The 20,559-nt window shown below is 45.1% G+C and overlaps 1 protein-coding gene across 1 annotated transcript; it reads left to right on the top strand.

The window, feature by feature from the left end:
• The first annotated feature begins 12,224 nt into the window (after positions 1–12,224).
• LOC123162864 (E3 ubiquitin-protein ligase Os06g0535400) lies at positions 12,225–13,466 on the top strand. The gene has a single exon (XM_044580621.1). The coding sequence runs from the start codon at positions 12,508–12,510 to the stop codon at positions 13,237–13,239; it is 732 nt and encodes a 243-aa protein (XP_044436556.1). The 5' UTR covers positions 12,225–12,507; the 3' UTR covers positions 13,240–13,466.
• Positions 13,467–20,559: the final 7,093 nt, after the last annotated feature.

A 20,559-nucleotide genomic window follows, 5' to 3' on the forward strand; every position in this document is an offset into this window, starting at 1 on the left:
CTGAATGTTATTAAGGAGGTCAAGGATTTCCTATCTCGCTGTGTTGAGATGAAGGATTTAGGAGTGGCTGATGTCATTCTGAACATCAAGTTGTTGAGAGACGATGATGGTGGGATTACATTGCTTCAATCTCATTATGTGGAAAAGATCTTGAGTCGCTTTGGCTATAGTGACTGCAAGCCCTCTCCAACACCATATGATGCTAGCGTGCTGCTTCGAAAGAATCAAAGAATTGCTAGAGATCAATTGAAGTATTCTCAGATTATTGGCTCGCTTATGTACTTAGCAAGTGCTACAAGACCTGACATCTCTTTTGTTATTAGCAAACTAAGTCGGTTTGTTTCGAAACCAGGAGATGTGCATTGGAAAGCTCTAGAGAGAGTTTTGCGTTATTTGAAAGGCACTACGAATTATGGAATTCACTACACTGGGCATCCAAAGGTGCTTGAAGGGTATAGTGACTCAAACTGGATCTCAGATGCTGATGAGATAAAGGCCACGAGCGGTTATGTATTCACTCATGGAGGTGGCACTGTTTCTTGGAAGTCTTGAAAGCAGACCATCTTAACGAGGTCAACAATGGAAGCAGAACTCACAGCACTAGATACAGCTACGGTCGAAGCAGATTGGCTTCGTCGGCTCTTGAATGACTTGCCGGTTGTTGAGAAACCTATACCAGGTGTCCTTATGAACTGCGACAATCAAACTGTGATCACAAAAGTGAGCATCTCAAAGGATAACATGAAGTCATCAAGACACGTTCAGAGAAGGTTAAAGTCTGTCAGAAAAATGAAAAACTCTAGAGTTATTGCATTGGATTATATCCAAACGTCTAAAAATCTGGCAGATCCTTTTACTAAGGGTCTATCACGTAATGTGATAGATAATGCATCGAGGGAGATGGGTATGAGACCCACAATATGAGTTGTTCACAGTGGTAACCTATTCTTTGTGATCAGAGATCCCGCGAATTAGATGTGGAAGACAAGCTGTTGGTCAACTGGGAGGAGAGTATCCTTACTATTAAAATACCACTCCATGAAGATGCAATACTCTCCTAGTCTGCATGGCAGGTTGATGTATATCTTAATGTGTTCTAAGTGGCTCTTTGAAGCAGAGATGTTGTCCTGCAGAACATCTTTTGAAGAACGCACCTATATGAGTCTGATTGTTAAACGTCGCAATCTATGAGTAGGGTTCTCTCTAGTAAACTCATGAAAGGTCACGGAGTATGACGCATAAACTCCACCTGCGGGGAAGACCCACGGTAGCCACGTATCGGTCAAGGCTTTATGTGAAGCTAGATTCGCAGAAAACTTGCAGTTCAAGGCCCAGTCCACTGTTCAAGTTGCTTACTAGTGTAGCATAGAGTTCTAGGTGGAAGTTCAACTTAACAGTCTCCACTGCAGTACCGATATATAAAACAGTGTTTTGGAACCAAAGGCAAATTTTGTGTGCCTCTGGGATCTGGTGGGGGATTGCTGGAATTTTTGTCTATTTGGGCCTAGCCCAATAGCAGTTTTAGAAATTCCTAATAAATCCTAGAGGCCCACGCAGCCCATTCGTGCAAGGCAAGAGGTGGAACTAAAGTTTAGTCCCACCTTGCTAGTTTAGAGGGAGTTGGACCTCTTTATAAGGGAGGCTCCTTCCCCACTTGTATGAGCATGAGAACAAGAGGGACATCCACGCGCGCTCCTCCTCCGCCGCCCGCCTCGTCACGACGCGCCGCGGGTTGCGGGAATGAGCCGAGCCGATGTAAATTTTTGCCACGCACTACGGGTAAACGAAAGGGCACGCGAAAGCTGAAAAGTCTTGCTGTAGTGGAGATTGAATACGAACGGCGCACCTCTTCGCCTGCTGCATGTTCGTTTTGTCTCCCTCGTTCTCTTCAGCTCCCAGCGCAGCCTCTCGCCTCCTTCTCTTGTGCCTATAAAAGGGAGGTCGCTCCTCCCAGAGAGACCGCACCAGAATCTCTTCTTCCTCTCGCCACAAGTTCCTGAGCACTGCGCTGCTGCTATGTTCTTCCCCATCCCAGCTTGCGGTGTGCACCGCAGGTCGGGACAGTAGGCCTCCGAGACCGCACCTTTTGAGTCCTGTACGGGAGAAGGGTGATAAGGTTTTTGGGGAGCGCTCAGCGCGACTACTAACTTCTTCGTCACGGATGCCCCGGACTCCGACGACTACTTCCCTGACGTCAACTACCTCCTCGACGACATGGAGGACACCGACCCTAAGTCCAGTGCCTCTGCTCCTGCTGCTGTCACGTACGTGTTTCTCCCCTTTCTACTGGAGGTTCTGCTATAGTTCCTTGTTCTAGTTTTTGCCCTAGATATGTTAGACTCTATTTCATATATGCAACCTGCTATACCGTCTGCTTTAGATATGTTTAGTTATGGTTCATATATGAACATGTTGTTTACCTTCTCTTTGTCAAGTTGCATGGCTTGTTTTATCACTGCTACACTAGTCATGCTTTATCTACTATTTCTGTTAATAAAATCACTCGGTAAATTGCTCATATTTCCAACAATCCAAAAACCTTATTATAGGCAATTTACCCCGAGTGGTTTTGCTGCTTCCATGATACCTCCTATGTTTGAGGGTATCCACTATAAGAGGTGGCGCCTGAGAGCAGTCTTATGGTTTCAAACCATGAGTTGCTATGACGCCACTCTTGGCAAACCTGAAGGAGAGCAAGATGCCCAACAGGCACAAGCTTTTCAGAAAGTGGATACCTTGTTTAAGGCTGCTCTCTTGAGTGTTCTTGGTGAGAATATTGTTGATGCTTATGCGTCAATTGATAATGGAAAAGATATGTGGGACGCACTCGAGGCCAAGTTTGGGGTCTCGGATGCCGGCACTGAGTTGTACATCATGGAGCAATTCTATGATTACAGGATGACTGAAGAGCGCTCCGTGGTTGAGCAGGATCATGAGATACAGTCATTTGCTAGAGAACTTGAGCACTTCAATTGCATGCTACCGGACAAGTTTGTTGCCGGGGGTATCATCACTAAGCTTCCTCCTTCATGGAGGAACTTTGCTACCTTACTGAAGCATAAGAGACAGGAGTTTTCCGTTTCGGATCTCATTGGTACTCTTGATGTGGAAGAAAAGGCGAGAGCAAAGGATACACATGCTTGAGGTATTGAGGGAGGATCTAGTGCCAATGTGGTACAGAAGCAGAACTTCCAGCCCCACAAGTTCAAGAACAAGGGCAAGTTTGATGGTAAAGCAAAGTTTGATGGGAAGAACAAGGCTGTGCAACACACGAACTTCAAGAAGAAGAATGACAAGAATAAAGGTGCTTGTCATGTGTGTGGAGATCCTGATCATTGGGCTCCTAGTTGCCCTAATCGCTATGACAAGCGTCATCCTGGGAAAGGCGGCAAGACCGCTAACGTTGTCATTGGAGACACTGACATGAAGGATGTTGGGTATGGTATATTTCCCACTATTCTTTCAGTATGTCATTCTCCTGACTGGTTGATTGACACGGGTGCTAATGTGCATGTATGCGGTGATATTTCCATGTTTTCGTCTTATCAGACCGCAGGGACTTCAACCGTGCTGATGGGCAACGGTTCAAGTGCTTCTGTTCGTGGTGTTGGCACGGTCGATCTGAAGTTTACTTTGGGGAAGATCGTGCGGCTGAAGAACGTACATTATGTCCCCTCCGTCAATAAAAATCTTGTTAGCGGATCTCTTCTGTGTAGAGATGGCTACAAGCTTGTCTTTGAGTCGAATAAATTTGTAATATCCAAGTATGGAACCTTTGTTGGTAAAGGCTATGAGTCAGGAGGCCTGTTTCGTTTATCTTTATCAGACGTTTGCAATAAAGTTGTTAATCATATTTGCAACAATAGTGAATCAAATATGTGGCATTCACGTCTTTGTCATGTTAACTTTGGTTGCATGTCGCGACTAGCGAAGTTGAACTTAATCCCTAGTTTCACCACTATCAAGGGATCTAAGTGTCAAGTGTGTGTGCAAGCTAAGCAACCTCGTAAGTCTCACACGACTGCGGAAATGAGAAATCTTGCACCACTAGAGCTCATACATTCAAATCTATGTGAAATGAATGGTGTGTTGACAAAAGGTGGAAAGAAATATTTCATGACGTTAATTGATGACTCCACTAGATACTGCCATGTGTATCTTCTGAAATCCAAGGATGAGGCTTTGAACTTTTTCAAGATCTATAAAGCTGAAGTGGAAAACCAACTTGATCGAAAAATCAAGAGGCTTAAGTCCGACCGTGGTGGAGAGTATTTTTCCAATGAATTTGATGCTTTTTGTGCGGAACATGGTATAATCCATGAGAGGACGCCTCCCTATTCACCTCAGTCAAATGGGGTGGCCGAAAGGAAGAACCGTACTCTAACTGATTTGGTTAACACCATGTTAGACACATCGGGTCTCTCCAAGGCATGGTGGGGGGAGGCGATATTGACTGCATGTCATGTCCTAAACCGAGTTCCCACAAAGAACAAAAAGATAACTCCATTCGAGGAATGGGAGAAGAAAAGGTTAAAGCTCTCTTATCTACGAACCTGGGGTTGTTTGGCGAAAGTCAATGTGCCAATTCCAAAGAAGCGGAAGCTGGGACCCAAAACTGTGGATTGTGTTTTCCTGGGATATGCTTTTCATAGCATTGGCTATAGATTCTTGGTTGTAAAATCTGAGGTACCTGACATGCATGTCGGTACGATCATGGAGTCGAATGATGCGACTTTCTTTGAAGATATCTTTCCCATGAAGGATATTGCTACCTCATCTAATCAGGAGATGCCTAGTTCATCGAATCAGGAACCAGTTACAATTACCGAACCTGCCATTTCGATGGAACACTTTGATAGTCCTGTGGAGGAAAACAATGAAGTTTCTACTAGGAGCAAGCGACAGAGGACTGCAAAGTCCTTTGGTGATGGTTTTCTTGTGTATCTCATAGATGACTCTCCTAGTTCTATTTCAGAGGCCTATGCATGTGAAGATGCTGACTACTGGAAGGAAGCGGTTTGTAGCGAGATGGATTCCATCTTGGCGAATGAAACTTGGGAGATAACTGGTCGTCCTTATGGGTGCGAACCTATAGGATGCAAATGGGTATTCAATAAGAAGCTTAGGCCTGATGGTACTATTGAAAAGTACAAGGCTCGGCTCGTGGCAAAGGGTTATACCCAAAAGGAAGGTGAAGACTTCTTTGATACTTACTCACCTGTGACTCGACTGACCACTATTCGAGTTCTACTTTCACTAGCAGCCTCACATGGTCTTCTCGTTCATCAAATGGATGTTAAGACTGCTTTCCTAAATAGAGAGTTGGATGAGGAAATTTATATGGAACAACCAGATGGGTTTGTAATAGATGGTCAGGAATGGAAAGTGTGCAAGTTGCTGAAGTCTTTGTATGGACTCAAGCAAGCACCCAAACAGTGGCATGAGAAGTTCGAAAGAACTTTAACAGCTGCAGGCTTTGTTGTGAATGAAGCTGATAAATGTGTGTACTATCGCCATGGTGGGGGCGAGGGAGTTATGCTTTGCTTTTATGTTGATGACATACTAATTTTTGGAACAAATCTGAATGTTATTAAGGAGGTCAAGGATTTCCTATCTCGCTGTTTTGAGATGAAGGATTTAGGAGTGGCTGATGTCATTCTGAACATCAAGTTGTTGAGAGACGATGATGGTGGGATTACATTGCTTCAATCTCATTATGTGGAAAAGATCTTGAGTCGCTTTGGCTATAGTGACTGCAAGCCCTCTCCAACACCATATGATGCTAGCGTGCTGCTTTGAAAGAATCGAAGAATTGCTATAGATCAATTTAAGTATTCTCAGATTATTGGCTTGCTTATGTACTTAGCAAGTGCTACAAGATCTGACATCTCTTTTGTTGTTAGCAAACTAAGTCGGTTTGTTTCGAAACCAGGAGATGTGCATTGGAAAGCTCTAGAGAGAGTTTTGCGTTATTTGAAAGTCACTGCGAATTATGGAATTCACTACACTGGGCATCCAAAGGTGCTTGAAGGGTATAGTGACTCAAACTGGATCTCAGATGCTGATGAGATAAAGGCCACGAGCGGTTATGTATTCACTCATGGAGGTGGCGCTGTTTCTTGGAAGTCTTGCAAGCAGACCATCTTAACAAGGTCAACAATGGAAGCAGAACTCTCAACACTAGATACAGCTACGGTCGAAGCAGATTGGCTTCGTCGGCTCTTGAATGACTTGCCGGTTGTTGAGAAACCTGTACCAGGTGTCCTTATGAACTGCGACAATCAAACTGTGATCACGAAAGTGAGCAGCTCAAAGGATAACATGAAGTCATCAAGACACGTTCAGAGAAGGTTAAAGTCTGTCAGAAAAATGAAAAACTCTGGTGTTATTGCATTGGATTATATCCAAACGTCTAAAAATCTGGCAGATCCTTTTACTAAGGGTCTATCACGTAATGTGATAGATAATGCATCGAGGGAGATGGGTATGAGACCCACAATATGAGTTGTTCACAGTGGTAACCTATTCTTTGTGATCGGAGATCCCATGAATTAGATGTGGAAGACAAGCTGTTGGTCAACTGGGAGGAGAGTATCCTTACTGTTAAAATACCACTCCATGAAGATGCAATACTCTCCTAGTCTGCATGGCAGGTTGATGTATATCTTAATGTGTTCTAAGTGGCTCTTTGAAGCAGAGATGTTGTCCTGCAGAACATCTTTTGAAGAACGCACCTATATGAGTCTGATTGTTAAACGTCGCAATCTATGAGAGTAGGTTTCTCTCTAGTAAACTCATGAAAGGTCATGAAGTATGACGCATAAGCTCCACCCGCAGGGAAGACCCACGGTAGCCACGTATCGGTCAAGGCTTTATGTGAAGCTAGATTCGCAGAAGACTTGCAGTTCAAGGCCCAGTCCACTGTTCAAGTTGCTTACTAGTGTAGCATAGAGTTCTAGGTGGAAGTTCAACTTAACATTCTCCACTGCAGTACCGGTATATAAAACAGTGTTTTGGAACCAAAGGCAAATTTTGTGTGCCTCTGGGATCTGGTGGGGGATTGCTGGAATTTTTGTCTATTTGGGCCTAGCCCAATAGCAGTTTCAGAAATTCCTAATAAATCCTAGAGGCCCACGCAGCCCATTCGTGCAAGGCAAGAGGTGGAACTAAAGTTTAGTCCCACCTTGCTAGTTTAGAGGGAGTTGGACCTCTTTATAAGGGAGGCTCCTTCCCCACTTGTATGAGCATGAGAACAAGAGGGACATCCACGCGCGCTCCTACTCCGCCGCCCGCCTCGCAACGCCACGCCTCGTCACGACGCGCCGCGGGTTGCGGGAATGAGCCGAACCGATGTAAATTTTTGCCATGCACTACGGGTATACGAAAGGGCACGCGAAAGCTGAAACGTCTTGCTGTAGTGGAGATTGAATACGAACGACGCACCTCTTCGCCTGCTGCCTGTTCGTTTCGTCTCCCTCGTTCTCTTCTGCTCCCAGCGCAGCCTCTCGCCTCCTTCTCTTGCGCCTATAAAAGGGAGGTCGCTCCTCCCAGAGAGACCGCACCAGAATCTCTTCTTCCTCTCGCCACAAGTTCCTGAGCACTGCGCTGCTGCTACGTTCTTCCCCATCCCGGCTTGCGGCGTGCACCGCAGGTCGGGACAGTAGGCCTCCGAGACCGCACCTTTTGAGTCCTGTACGGGAGAAGGGTGATAAGGTTTTTGGGGAGCGCTCAGCGCGACTACTAAATTCTTCGTCACGGATGCCCCGGACTCCGACGACTACTTCCCATCCTTTATGCGTTTCGCTTTGAAAATTACCACACATGCATGTTGATCATAGAACGGTACGAACACACATAAAAGGAATGAAGGCACACAAATAAAGTTATTTCTGAGAGAAAAATACGTAGTTCCGATATAAGTTTTATTTGAAGTGCATAGTTCAAACATATAATTTAATAATTCTCAATGTGAATCCACATATGCTCCAACAAATAATACTCCGATGAGCTTGGAGCATCCCCAAAGCCCTCTCCACATCCTTTGTAGAACCCTCTTGCATTTATGTAAAGAGAGATCATTTGTTATCTTTGCGATCAAGGGTAGTCTTCACAAATGCCGCCCATTGAGGATAGATATCATTTTCAAGGTAGTACCCCATAGTGTAGTTGTGCCCGTGGATGGCGTAGTTGCAGGTCATAGCATCTCTATCACAAAATATATTGAACAATGGAGATCACTGAAGCACGTTTATGTCGTTGTACCACATTGTTCACAATAATAATGATATTATTGCGCAGGTTCTAGTTCATTCCCGCCGGATATTTCTTTCAGGCCGGACTCGATTGGCCCCCGTCTTACGTCATGGCAATATTTTATCCGGTTGGATTTGATTAACCTGACACAAAGAAGAAACGTGTTTCGCTGGAACCTCACTACATCTTGGTCTTGCACAGTCAACTCTATGTACCATGCGCTCACGCATTCAGAGGTTTCAGTGGATAAAAACACAAAAAATTGCAAGTCAAAAAATTCAATAAAAGCTAAAATCTTTATGTGGTATCTCTGGAAGGGGGTTGTCCTAACCAAAAACAACATCTAGCGTTACAATTGATAAGGAAGCAAGAAGTGTAGTTTTTATACTCACGACAAGACAATCAAAGACCTTTTTGGGCGCAAGCTCGTGCGATTTACGTGGTTAGTAGTCCAAATAGCATCCAGTTTGTATCCGACCACAAGGGTTGTCAATATTTTTGATCATTATTTGCACAGTATTTTAAATAGGTTGAGAATGCTAATAATGGCGGGGCTTATACCATATTGTTATCGCTTTGGCTATGTAAAAATGATTTGGCTTTTATTTTAGTGGCAACAATTATTCTCCTTTGCAGGCTATTATCTGTTGTACGAACTTACTTTGTACATGGTCTATGTACACCGAACGTAGTTCTAACCATTGGTCAAGATAGTGTATATGTGGTTGGAGCGGGTGGCCAGGGAGATTTTTAACCAATGTGGATGGTAGCATAATCTCTGGATCGGTTCACCACCTCGTTTGACAGATGCATAACGTGGGTCCTATATGATTCTCCTGTTTCCGATATGTCTTTTTTTTATTATATTTCATCAAATTGTTGGTGTTTGGCTATCTTGCATCTTATTTATGTAGAGATCGGGTGTTGCTTGTCAATATTTGTATTGCTTGATGTTATACTGTGAGTTAATAAAACCTTCATTTATAAAAAGAATAACAAATAGCTAGAGAATGAACATGTGCATGCATCTACACCGCAATTATGAACATGCACCAAACACGTAGATAAAATAAGTTGTACCAATTCCAACTAGCTATTGAATAGCTCTACAGAAAAAGATCTGCAACGGGAATTTTTCACCATCCCAAACCCGAGCAACTCCGTGGTGTTGTTTATTTGTCGGCCGGATCGGGCCGAACTTTGGTGACATCTCTCGGATATTGTTGACCAAACCAAAGCCAATAGTAAACAGTTTAGGTATCAGATATTTTGAGCTGCTGACATCGCAAGAGAGCATTTTGCTGCCAGGCCATCGCTTTCGCTTCCTCCTGCACGTACTTATCCATGCTCGCCACCACCGACCCTCGCCCTGTCAGCTGTCGGCGGTGACCGGCCGGCATGCCGCGTTGCTGCTTCGTGCGCCGAGACAAAAGCTCGCACCTCACAGTTCACGCCACGCACCACTTGGCCGCATTCTGCGACAGGTTAGCACTTAGCACTGACGGCGACGCCCGGGGAAAGAATCGTCGTTATCCGTTTGGTGAAACCTCTCGCCCGTAATAAACCTGCACTTGCGTCCGTCACCGCAGCCGAGTTGTTTTTCGCCGACCGCTTACTCGATCGGGAGGTCGCACCGTGTTTTGACATCTGACAGTGAAGCTAGGTCGCCATTCATTGCACGCAAAGTGGGTGAAGCTGGCATGCTCTGATCAAGGAACGGAGGGATGAAGCGAGACAGGGGATAGTTGCGGCGAAGCTCTTGATTCATCAGTCTGTCATCGTCACATCCCCCGTTAGCGGTCGAGATCATCTGCCGCCGTATTAGTAACGACGTAGATATCCATCACAGAGTACAAAACAGAGCATTGCCTTTTCCCCCTTAAAGAATCGTTTACGATAGAAGATTCAAAGTGGACACATCACAACAACCGCGAACATAGCGAATCACAGCGAGTGGGAAAATATATCCTATTTAAGAAATGCATACTTTTTATTTTATTTTATTTGTCCTCCCCTCACATCACTTATATTTTGATTTTTTTCTCAGTTTTTCTAGAAAATGGTCTCAACTGTCTCATGACTTATTTTTGCGGAAAGGCAAAAGAGTACATATATTAAGTAGCATGAATCCTTACCTAGATTGGAAAATACATCCAAGTCCTTGGGATTCCGAAGTCTTCTTCCTCCAAGATTCAGCCGCGGTGTCCATGAACAGAGCTCACTACCACCTATCGGCCTTCGTCTCTGTGAAGCAAACTTCTTAAAACTCATGAGCTTGTAGAAGCAGCAACCAAAAAGTCATCAGTGTAAACCAATAAACGTCGACTGTCATGACCTGGAGCATGTCGCCACCTTGGAGAACAAATGTCGGAGAGGGCTTGTATACCGTAGCTCACCAGGTTCCCATCGAAGCCAAAGCTGGTCATGTATCACCGAACGAAGAAGAAGCAAGAAGACAAAAACAGGAAATGTTGCCATCCACTCCGCCGAACGACGCCTTTCAAGACCACTTACAAAACACATAGACAAGAACAAGCCATGATCAAAACTTCACACACCTTCCACTGAAGCATCGCTAATACAAGGGCATGATACGGGAGAACTTATCCCAAGCCAGCAATGACGCTATTGCCTCGCCAACACTGACCAGATACCTAGATCGAGCTAAAAGCGACCCAAACACGATCGATCCCCAAACCAAGGTTTCCCCTACCTCATTGACGTCGGAAGGCACCTGGAGGCAAAGAGAACCAGCGGCGACACTTCCATGAAAGCGTAGCCGCCTATTTTCTGAAAGAGATGGAGAAGAGACATATAGCTATTTGCCCCATACCTTATTGGCCTACCAAAGACTTTCTCCTTTCCGGTTGATATATACATCCTGCGCATGTCTCTAAGTCACCAGTTTTAGCAACATAATGTGAACTACATATTGGAAAAGTTATACCATTAGAAAATAAAACATATCAAATTTCTAATGATATAATTATTTAATATATATCTCTACTCTTATAAAAAATCGAGTTGGTGATGATGGTGTGCCTGCCATCTTGTAATATAGTCCGTCTGATCTATATCTGACGGATAGAAAGCAAACTATGACAATTTTGCAAAAGGATACCCGCACCTCTCTCGTTCATCCTTATCTCTCACAACTTCATTGTTGAGTAATTAAAAATAGAAGCATCTGGAACAATCTGGCATGGTGGCCGCTGTCGGCGTCGTCCATCCCCATGCTTCCGCTAAGTCTGACCACCAATCACCACCGCGCCCCACTCCTCCTCACCTTATCTCTCATCTTTCTCGAGATAACATTTTTTCGATGAAATTCTCGAGATATCATTAGTTTTTACACACGAGATTACTCCTGCATTGGTCAACGACACCAGGTGTTTTGTAAAAAAAACGCAACTTGATATTCCGTGCAATGCACAGGCATCTTGCTAGTAACTTGTATGATATTAATCAAATCGTCGATCTAGAGGTATGCATGAGCATAATGAACCAGAAAAAAGATAGTAAAACTGTGTTTTCATTTAACACAATACATCGCAGATGCCTACTCACCCCTATGAATCCCTTATGGGCTAGTTCCAACCCAAAGAATTCGCAAGAAAATTGTCATATCTTTGGTAATTCAATAAGTATCAAATTAATTGGTAGCTAAAGTATATTTATTTTTTAACACAGTATTCATGTTGAGATTTATGAAGTCATCGTAGGCGCCTTGTAGTTAACGAAAACGTCTTCTTGCAGTAAACATGCATCGCCGAAAATCTTGAAATAAATCTAGAAAAATGCTCTGATGAGCTGTGAATATCACTGTCTTCCTAACCGTCTAAGCACAATTTAGTTCACGCTAAAGTATATTTTTGATAAGTATTCATGTTGACATAAATAAATGGAATGTAAATCACACTGATTGGATAGAAAATTCATCCATACCTCCCTTGCAATGCAGGGACCACGGACAATTTTCTATTAATATCGAAACCGAGACTAGTCTGCCGGTCGCTTGCTTGATAAACACTTGATTACGTGGAAGCTAACGCCTCATTAGTGCCCTCTTCAACTTTAATTTTCTTCCCTTGTTCGCCAAAGAAAGAGGAAAATCAGCGAGGGGGTAGACTCCAGCGAATTCCCCCACCATACTGTTTTTCCACGGATCATTCCAGCTGAGAATTAAGGAAAGAAATCGCATCCCGGTCAGCGCGCGAGTGTGATGCGCGCAGCCTTGCCGGCGGCGCGGCGGCGATGGATTTACCGTGGCTGGACCTCCCCTTCACCTTCCTCACGCTGCTCTTGGCCACCCGCCTGGCGTACGACTACTACGGCGTCGTCGCCGCCACCTTCGCCGGCAGCTTCGCCCTCCAGATCTTCCTCTTCTACTGCTTCGCCCGGTGGTACCGCCATACCATGGGCGCCCGCGCCGAGCTGCTCCCGTCGACGTCGCAGCAGCACGACGACGGATCCCCGCCCGTCCTGACCCCGCTGCTGGAGACGTCGAGCGGAGCTGGCGCCGCCGCGGCCGCGGGTGCCTTGCTGGCCAACCGGTGCCTGGCCTTCGTGTTCATGGTGTTCGTCCCGCTCATCATCGTCGTCTTCGAGCGGAGCCAGGCGGACGTCGTCGCCTACGCGCTCTGCCTCGCCAACATAGTCGTCATGGTCGTCTGGCTCTCGCCGGAGACGCCCGACTCGATGTCGGCCACCAAGTCGTTCCTGGGGCTCAGCGACGACGAGGACGAGGAGAGCGGCTGCGGCGGCAGCCCCGCCGGCGCCGAGGACAAGTGCTGCGTCTGCCTCGCCGGCATGCGGGAGGAGCAGGCCCTCCGGGACCTGCCGCGGTGCGGGCACCGGTTCCATGAGAAGTGCATCGGCAAGTGGCTCAAGACCGGGCACCCGACATGCCCCGTGTGCCGGGCGTTGGTCTTGCCACCGCCGGCCGTGCACGCGGACCCGCTCGATGACTCTGTTAGCCCCGTCTAGCTCTGTTTCTCTCCTGCATCCAGTCTAACAATCATTCCCATAGAAATTCAGACTCCTGTTCAAAATCAGAGGCTGGAAATGGTGAATTGTTGGGTATTTTTCTACTCTTTCTTCTTGATAATGTGTAGGTGTCTGAACAAATGTTCAACTGTAGCCTGTAAATAAGGGATGTACATTTTCTTTTACTCTGAAGGTTGAGATAACGAAGTCTTGCATGTTTTGTGAAAGGTGGAGTGATTTACCATTCTGTTCAAACGCTGCCAGTGGTGAATTGTTGGATAATTTACTGATGATGTGCAGTTCTGAACGAACTTGGTTATATCGACGGGCAATGTTCAGTTGTAAGTTGCAAAAGAGGACTGTACTTTTGTCTGTTACTATGAAGAATGTGATAAGGAATTAGTCTCTCTCTCCTACTCCCTCCGTCTCAAAATACTTGTCATCAAAATGAATAAAAAGGATGTATCTAGATGTATTTTAGCTCTAGATGCATATCTTTTTATCCATTTTGATAACAAGTATTTTCGGACGAAGCGAGTACATGTTATGACTGTACATTCTGTTCATACAAGAGAGGAACTAAATCCCCCTTCCCTCATTGCTGGTGGAGGTGGGGCCTTTCAGCTCCGGTCTTCTTCGAGTGTTGCTTCATCTATGGATGATAGGTGGAATGATTGTACATTCCTTCCGTAATAGGACATCCCAACTAAATATCTTTGCCAAAATCCTCCTTTTAAAACCCTAAGCTCAAACCGTCGTGTCCCTTTCTCGCCATCGCTGGTGGAAAGTGGAAACTACCAGCTGACCGCTGGTGGCGATGGAGGTGGAGCCTCTCAGCTCCTTCCCTTAACTAAGCTGGGACGTGCAACGCAGGTCTAACAAAGTAAAAAATTATTTGGTCATTCATCTAATTATGATTTATGAGGCAATAAATAACATCATATATTAATTTCCAGATGCAAGACATAAGTAAATAATTGCAGCGAAAATAATTACTCACCCTAGTACTATAAACTATATAATACAAAAATTATACCTTAAAAATAGAACATCTGAAGTTTATATTGTTATATTTTTTTGTAATATATGACTTGTATTATATTGGTCAAATTGATGATCAAGGGGTACGCGCACGTCCTGTAAACTGGGAGCGAGGGAGTAGTCAAGATTTCCGAACCTCTCGACTTGCAAATTGCAGTGCACAAACAATCACTTTTTCTGAGGAAAAAGAGACAAACATCTAACCTTTGTAATAAATAACTGGTAGTCCAAAAATCTACTGTAGTTGTTAAGCCACAACATACTGGTTTTCTTATTCCATTATGGCAATCTTGGAGGTGGCTCTATGCTCTATCTACCCCCTACACGAATGAGTGGTATTCATCTCATGCATCAGATACAATTATCGGCTATAACTTGCATTATCGGCTGACTCGTCCCTCACGTCGCTCTTGCATTATCGGCTGACTCGTCCCTCACGTCGCTCTTGCATTATCGGCTGACTCGTCCCTCACGTCGCTCTCGCGGGCGGCGGCGGGGGACCCTAGGCCCCACCCTGCGCCCGCCTCCTACACCATCCCTTCCCCTCGCCGCCGTCAGAAGGCGCCGCCGGCGAAGCCCGGTGCGCATCAGCGGCGGAGGGGCCCTTTCCTCCTGGCATGCGGCTGTAGCGCGAGATGCGGTAGCGCGGCGGAGTCTTGGTGCTGATGTGGCGAGGGCGGAGTCTCGGTGGGGGGCCTTCTCCTTGCTAAGATCTGGCAGCGACGGCTTGGATCATCCAGATCCCGGCAAGGATGGCGTCGACCCGTGCACGTGAGATGGAGGTCTTCGATCAGATTTGGGTGAAAACCTGCTATTGGCTATTGCCAAGGCCGGCGATGGCGACGCTATTTGCATTGTTCCCTTTCTGAAGGCATCGCCGTGTAGAAATTCAAGGACACTCTTTGCTATCTCTGGGGGAAACCCTAGATCAGTAGATCGGATGACGGCGGCTCTCTGGTGTCGTTTCCCCCTTGGGGGCATCATTCTTGGAGATGCACACGGGCTCGAGGGACCGGAGGATGGCGTCTTTGGTGGAGTGGTGCTTCATCTTACCCATTGATGGTGGCGGATCTTGGCGGCGTGGCGCTGTGGAGACTCGACGTCTGAGGCGCGGAGAAGGACTCGCGCAGGAGGAGGAAGCTGTCTGGCGTCATGGTGGCGTTGATGGCAGAGAGGCCTGACAAGGTCGATGCTTCAGTTCTGCTTTGAGGATGGACCGAGGGATGATGGAGGTGACGGCCCTTGCAGCGTGCGGTGCTCACTGGAAGTGTGCCAGACTGGTGTGGTACCCAATTCAGGTAGTGGCTTGGATGGGACACCCGGCTTTAGATGTTAGGCTTTGGTGCGATGTCTGTTTGGTATTAGGCCCGGACATTCGGCACACCTTCATCAAGGGGATAGGAGTAGCAACGGTGTTGTCAAGATGGTGGCTTCAGGCTTATTGATGTATCACTTTGTATGGTCTTTGTGAATAATAAATACTATGGCTGCATGTAGGGCCGCAAACGAGTCGAGCTCGAGCGAGTTGGAGTTGGCTCAACTCAACTCATATGAAAATTCGAGCAAGCTTAAACTGAGAGAAGCTCATGATCGAGCTGTAGAACATGACTCATGCTCAACTTGTAACGATTTCGAGTCGATCTCAAGCTAGTTTCGAGCTAAATAAGATGATAAAAATTATAAATCTATGGATGAAAAACAAAAAAAAAGGTGAATATTGCTGGGAATCTTTGCCAAAAATAAAGGATATTTAGCACATAGTCGACCACGTGCCATAATTAGGCCTAAATTTTCTCTGCACTTAATTAAGTTACCATGTCCGTTGGTAAATAAAATGAAGAAAATCATGAACAACATATGTGATAATAAATTATCTTATTTTCATTTAATATATGGCATGATCATTTAACATAATGATATTCTGTCGAGCTATTGAGCTAAAATCGAGCGAGGCAACATTGGCTCAAGATCGGCTCATTTTTCGGCCGAGCTACACAAAGTGTTCAAACTCAGCTTGTTTCTTTTCGAGTCGATCTCAAGTCGAGTCAAAAAATGAGTCAATCTGGAGCGGCTCACGAGCCTCGATCTTTTCTTGCAGGCCTAGCTGCATGCATCGTCCAGATGCAGAGGCCGGGGTACATCCTCCTTAAAAAATCAGATACAATTATATTCATGTGAAGCAAATTGATTATGCGAGTATAATGTTTTGTTTCATCGTAGAAAAAACACAACATTCCATTCATGAAATCCTTGAGTATGCACACACAAAAAACCATCTATATCTCTATTACATAGCAAAAACAAGTATTATAGTATTACATCTTAAAGTAAATACATTCATATTCCATCGCAAACAAGGATATGTTAGTAGAAGAAGTTCGTTTTACAGCAAGACCCATACATCCAGATTTTATCTAATAGAGACGAAAAGGGGGCCCAAAACCACGGCCCTCACCATGCATCCGGAACAACAATAACAAAAGAGGATCTTGAATGTGGTGTCACTGACTCCCCTGTAATCGTGCTAAAAAATCTTACTGTTTCAATTTTTCCTAACGCAAAACGTGGTGACTCCATGAAAAAGCTTTTTCTCCTCCTTTCAAACCTGATCGCCATCCACTAGTCATAGATGAGAGCGATGTTCGAGGAACTTGGGGGGGGGGGGGGGGGGGGACAACAGCTGGTATCATGACCAAGAGGCCACCACTGGCCATACCTGCCTCGCAAAGCCGGCTGTCTCTTTGCAAGAGCCTCACATCGGGCAAATCTCACCGCCTGGCCATCTCTAGCGCAACAGCTTATCGGCCAAGAGGATGTGGCCGTGCCGAACCAACCAGAATAATGACCTCACTTTGTTATATATATAAGCTTGCATTCTTCAGTCACGATACATTTACTCGCAAGTGGAAACAGAGCTTGAGTTTTTCTTATAGCCACTGAAGTCTAATATCTGCACATAGCAATGTCCACATGATCAAGTTTGCTGAAACAAAAATGTCTCTGCACACAACATTGCTAGTGTGATAAAATTTGCAAAGTAAACTTATAACTGCAAGGTCATATAAACAATCGAGTTTATCTTGTTAATCCTTTGGAACCAAAAGTAGCGATTGCAAAATGATGGTCTAAATTGACATTCACCGGTCTACATCCTTTATTTTGCCCTATGCTAACTTTATTTTGCCCTCTTCTAAAACAACATACCCTCTTGTGTACTCGACGGAGGACTACAATTACGATGTACACAGATGCTTATTACGACCGATCCCTCTCTATGCGCCTCAGTTTATATTCAGTCTCAAGCTGGCCAACATGAATCTACAATAAAAGTGACTGCAGTTACTTCTTCGGCTACTCGGTATGATGCTGCGGCTCAAGTTGTCATACCGGAAAATACATGGTTGCCTCCTCATTTCATCGCATAATGCTACCAGTAGGCTGAGGTCATGATGCTAGCAAATACTCCCTCCGTCTGAAAATAAGTGACTCGACTTTGTACTCCCTCTGTCCCAAAATAAGTGACTCAAATTTGTACTAACTTTAGTATAAAGCTAGTGCAAAGTTGAGTCAGTTATTTTGGGACGGAGGGAGTACATGGTTGCCTCGTCTCATCAGATAATGCAACTGGTAATAAAGCAATTAACTTCCAGGACTCAAGTATGAATTCACACAAATGGCAATTGAGACCCACTTTCAGTCTCATTCGCCAACAAGGATACATGAACGATGCTATCTTCAAACGTATTTTTAAAAATCAATACAAGAAAGCGCACAACTTAGCTAGGAACACTATTTATTCTATATCTTTCTATATTTATTGTATGAATTATTGTGATGTTTCATGCCCATTCAATCATGTTTGAGCAGTGACATGTATTAACATGACAATCTCCAATGTAATATGTTGCTCACAAGAAATATCCCTAGAGGGAGCTTTTCCTTAAAATAATATTGCAAACGATAATCTTTTTCTGCCAATCTTACTGATAACCATAATCATGATATGCGAACGTGCAACTTATAGGGAGTGAGAACACATACCTAGGACCTTTAATTGTGGAAGGAAGCAATGGTGGTGGTGGCTCCCACGTCCTCGGAGAAAGTGAAACAAGGACTCCCAAATTTCCTTGTTCATTGTTCATGGGCTGCTTGGAAGGGAGGTACTTTAAAAATTAGTCAACAATAATACTTGTGCTATTTGATTTATATCAACTCATATTGCACAACAAAAAATGGCAATAAAAAACAAAGAACAAGAAAATGAGTATTCTTATTGTTGTATATAGAAACTTGTTCTCCCAGTGGAAAACCAACATGCATCGGAACATAGAACATCGTGGTGAACAATTTGAATAATATTCTTATTGTAGTATGGTGAGAGCAGAACATAGGACACAAACCTGTAGGGTTGTACTTTTGCATTGCAGAGACTACATGTGCTTATACAAGTTCTTAAACCTCCTAGAAAAAGGTACTTGCATTGGACAAGGTATCTTTAATTATGATATTTGAAGTTTGATGACTGCTCATATTCTCGCTTTAATCACCTATGGAGCTGGAACAGGTTCCTGCATTGGACGTGCATTGAAAGAATCTAAACATTTATGGAAGGAAAAGTGGTCTGATTTTACATAATAGATGGAGTCAAATATTGTCTCCAGCCAGATTAGTAGTAGTTTATTGATTCACTTTTATGTAGAAGTTATGTCTTGTATGAGCAGATTCGGGTGGGTAATAGGTCATAGAAATTTCAACACTACATCTAAGTGATACGAAATTAACTCATTAAATAACTATTGTTCCCACTCATGCACAAGAAAATGGTCACAAATAACATGCGCAAATGTAATCATCATTCCCACCGCGTCCTGATTACCAGTCACAATATTGTGCACTGGAAAATTGAACGAAGGAACAAAACAATTGATGTTTCTGATCTAACGCCACATATGTATCCCCTCGTCCAAGCATGGCCATCTTGAACCACAAGGATTTGTAGATTCGCAATTCTCCAATCCAATGGCAAACGCTGAAGCTAATCAAAATCAGTAGCAGTCGGCGGTCACCACTCTCACGACATTCCACGCGCGCGACATGAGCAACACGCGTCAAACACCTCGCCGCATACGAAATCAAAGGACGCAGGAGGGAGAACAGGCGCACCGGGAGCAGACGACGCTCACCTCAGGGTCCTCGAGCGGTTGCACGCCAGATACCTCGTTGCCCTCGATGTCGAACCAGTCGACGGTCAACATGGTGTGGATCAGGCGCTGCTTGGCCTACCAGTGCTCCTCGTTCTCGTCCTTGTTGCCGATGTTGTCCTCATCATCCTCGGACTCCCGACGAAGGGGCTCCCGCAGAAAAGGGCGGCTCCGGCGCGACGGATGGGCTCGGCGGCGGCTCCGGCGGCGAAGGACGACTCCGGCGACGGCTCGGGCACGACGGGCATGCTCGGCCACGGCTCAAGCGGCATAGGGCGTGGTGGGCGGCTCCAGCGGCTAACGACTGCGGGAGGAATGGCGGGGCGACGAATGATGCGGGAGGAGGAGGATAGGGCTAGAGGTCTATGTCGTGTCGGGTAGGGCGAGAGGACATGGGGTGTGTGTTGTTTGCTTTTTTTCTGAACGGCGGGGCATGGTTACTGATGGATGGATAGTTAGTGGCTTAATAAGTGGTTTGCAGCGTTAACTGCTACTTCTTGATCTTGCGTTGTTTTTTCCCTAGAAGAGGAAAGGGTGATGCAGCAAGGTAGAGATAATTATTTCCCCCAGTTAAGAACCAAGGTATCAATCCAGTAGGAGGCACAAGCAAGTCTCCAATATATGCCCCTTGATACGTCTCCATCGTATCTACTTTTTCAAACACTTTTGCCCTTGTTTTGGACTCTAACTTTGCATGATTTGAATGGAACTAACCCAGACTGACGTTGTTTTTAGCAGAACTACCATGGTATTATTTTTGTGCAGAAATGAAAGTTCTCGGAATGACCTGAAAATCCACGGAGCAACTTTTTGGAATTAATAAAAAATACTGGCGATAGAATCAACACCACGGGGCCCACACCCTGTCCACGAGGGTGGAGGGCGCGCCCCTTGCCTCATGGGCCTCCTGAAGCTCCACCGACCTCAACTCCAACTCCATATATTTACGTTCGGGGAGAAAAATACCAGAGAGAAGGATTCATTGCATTTTACGATACAGAGCCGCCACCAAGCCCTAAACTCTCTCGAGAGGGCTGATCTGGAGTCCGTTGGGGGCTCCGGAGAGGGGACTCCATCG

This window comes from Triticum aestivum, chromosome 7B, assembly GCF_018294505.1.
Source record: "Triticum aestivum cultivar Chinese Spring chromosome 7B, IWGSC CS RefSeq v2.1, whole genome shotgun sequence".
In the NCBI taxonomy this organism is placed as follows: Eukaryota; Viridiplantae; Streptophyta; class Magnoliopsida; order Poales; family Poaceae; genus Triticum; species Triticum aestivum.